This window comes from Poecilia latipinna, unplaced genomic scaffold (genome assembly GCF_001443285.1).
Source record: "Poecilia latipinna isolate Pla-1442-1.1 unplaced genomic scaffold, P_latipinna-1.0 Scaffold6764, whole genome shotgun sequence".
Taxonomy (NCBI): Eukaryota; Metazoa; Chordata; class Actinopteri; order Cyprinodontiformes; family Poeciliidae; genus Poecilia; species Poecilia latipinna.
Window position 1 is genome coordinate 1 of NW_015119380.1, and position 3474 is coordinate 3474.

Genomic DNA, 3474 nt, shown 5'->3' on the forward strand with positions numbered 1-3474 from the left:
TGTTTTAACTTTTATCTAGAAGTTGCTTAAATCTAAAACATTCCTCAGTAATATTTTAACCACTTCCTATAATTGCAACTTTAATTATTTAATCATTTGTTTCCTTTTTTTCCCCTTTCTCTAGCTATGTACAGATCCCAAGCTGCGTCCAGGCTTCCTCACAGATAAAGTGATGGAACCTGCAGTCAAGTACATCAATAAGAAATTCCCTAATATTGACTTCAGAGGAAACATTGTAAGCAGATTTTATTACCTCATGTGATATTATGTTTCCCTTCATTGACCTTTACACATCACCAGTAATTATTATTTTCAATATTACAGCAAAACCTGACCTGCATCCAGCGACAGAAATCTGAGGTATTAGCAGCCACAGCAAGCTTCTACGACTCCTTCCTGGATGTCATAGAGTTCAGGGTGATTATACTTTTTGTCATCTTCCTCCTGCTCAGTGACTCTTTTTTTCCCCATAAATAAAAACTGAATAACTTTGACATCACTTTGACTCTAATGAATGTTTCTTAAACAGAAAACTGTGACATAGTAAACAAGTTATATATCATTCTTTAGTTTCCAAATGTTCAAGAGGAAAAAAACAAAACAAAAAAAACTTTGATTCTCATTTTCTCACAAGTTGTTTATTAAATCATGTAAAGATATATTTATTTTATTTTTTTATCACAGGAAGATGCAAACAAGAATCTGAAAGAACTAAAACTAACCAGATTTAAGAATTAAACTTCTTAACTTCTTTGTTTAAGAAGCTGCAGTAACCACTTTTGGTCAGTAGATGGTGCAACTACTGAACTGGTTCAGTTACTTTACAGCAAGATGATTATAACAGAATATTGGAAAAATATTAGAGTTCGACTTATTTCCATTTGTCCGTCTGTCTCTCATGCATACAGTTGAGGTAAAAATCATTATCGTTATAAAAATAATTATCTCCTCACATTGATTTGAAACTTAAATTATTAAGTCAAATCTTCTGATGGATGTTTTGGCCTTGCAGAGAAACCATGAAAATGTGATGAGAGGTGAACAATAACAATAATGAGATTTATCCCTAATGCCAATAAACTATATCTCCCAGTTGTTTAGAATAAGAGCAATTGTTTTGAAATATTGCTTAAAACACTTACTTTATTATTGTCATTACTATTGTTAAAAAAAATAATAATAATAATTCTCTGTCTTCCTTTCAGGATCATGTTTATGAACTGCTGAACACCATTGATGCCTGCCAGTGCTTCTTTGATATTGTATGTACCTACAGAGTTGCTTTGTCAAAACCTTAAGACTTTAAACATTGCCTCTTGATGTTATAAAATATGTCAGCTGTGACATATTTTAGTTTACTTTAGTGACCACTGTAGATCACTCTTTCATTTTACACCCTGTTTTATATCATGTGCTTTCAACATTGTTGTGTGTAAGATCTCAAAAGCTAAGTTTTAAGGTAATGTGGAAAAAAAAATGAAGGGATGATTACATACTGCTTTTTTTTTTCTAATTTAGGCTTCCAACTTCGATTTCACCAAAAACTATCTGGACCTGTTAAGCACCTATGCATCTGTTATCATCTTGCTCTCTCGCATTGATGACAAAAAGGTCTTGGTGGGAATGTTCAACTGTGCTCATGAGATGACCAATGGCAGCAGGTGAGAAAATTGCAGAATGGATCTTATAATCGCATCCTTGCCTCACTTCAAACATAAAAACATGGGTTGTCTGTTTCTTCAGGGATATTTTTTATACTTGAAGGTTGAAATAATTTAGATCTTAACCTTCACCTTAGTATTTATTGACCAAAACAAACCAGCAGTAGATTGTATTTGTAAGTCTGGCCTGTATTGGTCTTACTGAGGCATTTAACAAAAAATATCTCCATTAAAACTCAGTTGTGCCATTTACCTCGCTTAACTATAAATATTATGTACTTAATGTTTTAACTTAACAGTGTTCTTGTATAAGCTTTATGAATAACAAGGAGAAAGCGTTTTTATGTCAATAGCCTTTTAGATCATTAATTCAAACTGGATTTTAAAAAAAATAAAAATCAGTAGCTGTATCTTGATCTCAAGCTTTATAGACTTTAAATTGAGGGATGTGTTGCTACTTTGACCCTTTTTGTACCCACTTATCCCTGGTCAGGGTCACTGGTGTTTATCAGTTAAAGGATGGGACATGGAGTGTATCTTGGGAAGCTTGTCAATCTTGCAGGGAAACATACTGGAGATTTGCATGAGACATGATTGATGATTGATACACATATTAACACCTATGAGGCAGATCGGTAACCAGTTAATCAAAAATGCACGTTGTTTCACTGTTGGATGAAATCAGAGAACCTGGAGAGCATCTTCTGCAGGTGGCAACATGAAAACTTCTTGAAGGCAGCTATAATTAATTTAATTCATTTTCATCACTCAATATTACTGACTCAAAATCAGATTCTCAATGGCCTTATTACAATACATTTTTGACAACAAGGTGACATTTCAGCTGGCTTGGTACTCAAGTTGTTTTTACACAGCAAAGCAGAAGATTTCTTATAGAAAGGATACCAACAGATATAGAAAGCTGTTTACACTTGACATGTAAGTCATATTTCATTTGAGAAAGTCCACACACACACACACACACACACACACACACACGTACGCACTCCCGCACGCACGCACGCACGCACGCACGCACGCACGCCCAGTTAAACCCTCTTTTACATGTCATGTTAAACAGTCTGTCTGTAAAATGTCCATCAGACTCTGATGTGAGAATTTTTTTTCTATTTCTCTCCTGGGAATTTATTGCATTTCTGCTTGCCACGCTAAAATCCTGCAGCGATCCCTCATACCCACGGCTTGGACAGATGTTTGTGGAATATGACCATCCATGGAAGAAGCTGACTGAAGAGTTTGGCCCTCACACAAGGGTAAATTCAACTCACATTTATTGTTATTAGGCAATGCATAAAATTGTTCTTATTGCATAGTATACCTAATGTTTGCATTTTTTAAGTTTTTTTTCTCAAATTAGTCTTTCCTCTTTTGTCCCACCCCTAGTCTGTGACAGCAGCGTTGCTTTCACTAAAGACGGTCTACCCTCGGAGGAACCTGCCTGCAGAGCAATGGAGGAGCGCTCAGCTCCTCAGCTTACTCAGCACTCCAGCTTCCATGCTGGACCCGGCCTGCTGCGAAACTGTGAGTCCAACTTCCTGTTCCTGTTACTTCTGCTGATTACAACTGCAGTGACTTTACCAAAAATGGCTATATGCAAAGTTTTACTTGGTTGTCTGGAGAACTTACATATGGTTTTGTTTGCTTTGTTTGTCATTTCATTCATTTTCACAAGTATTTATAAATGTTAAATTCAAATATACCTGGTTTACCAAGAATTTTAATTTTGCAAAAAAAAAAAAAAAAAAAAAAAATGAAATTAAACAATTGGTCTTAAGGGGCATTTTCAAATATA

The 3474-nt window shown here is 35.0% G+C and overlaps 1 protein-coding gene across 1 annotated transcript; it reads left to right on the forward strand.

Moving 5' to 3' along the window:
- Positions 1-124: 124 nt before the first annotated feature.
- On the forward strand, positions 125-3322 carry LOC106944061 (nck-associated protein 1-like; the record flags this gene model as incomplete). The annotated part of the gene is made up of 6 exons (XM_015027324.1): positions 125-235; positions 325-417; positions 1206-1262; positions 1519-1661; positions 2845-2935; positions 3066-3322. Coding segments are annotated over 6 exons (669 nt in total), but the record flags the coding sequence as incomplete, so codon positions are not given.
- Positions 3323-3474: the final 152 nt, after the last annotated feature.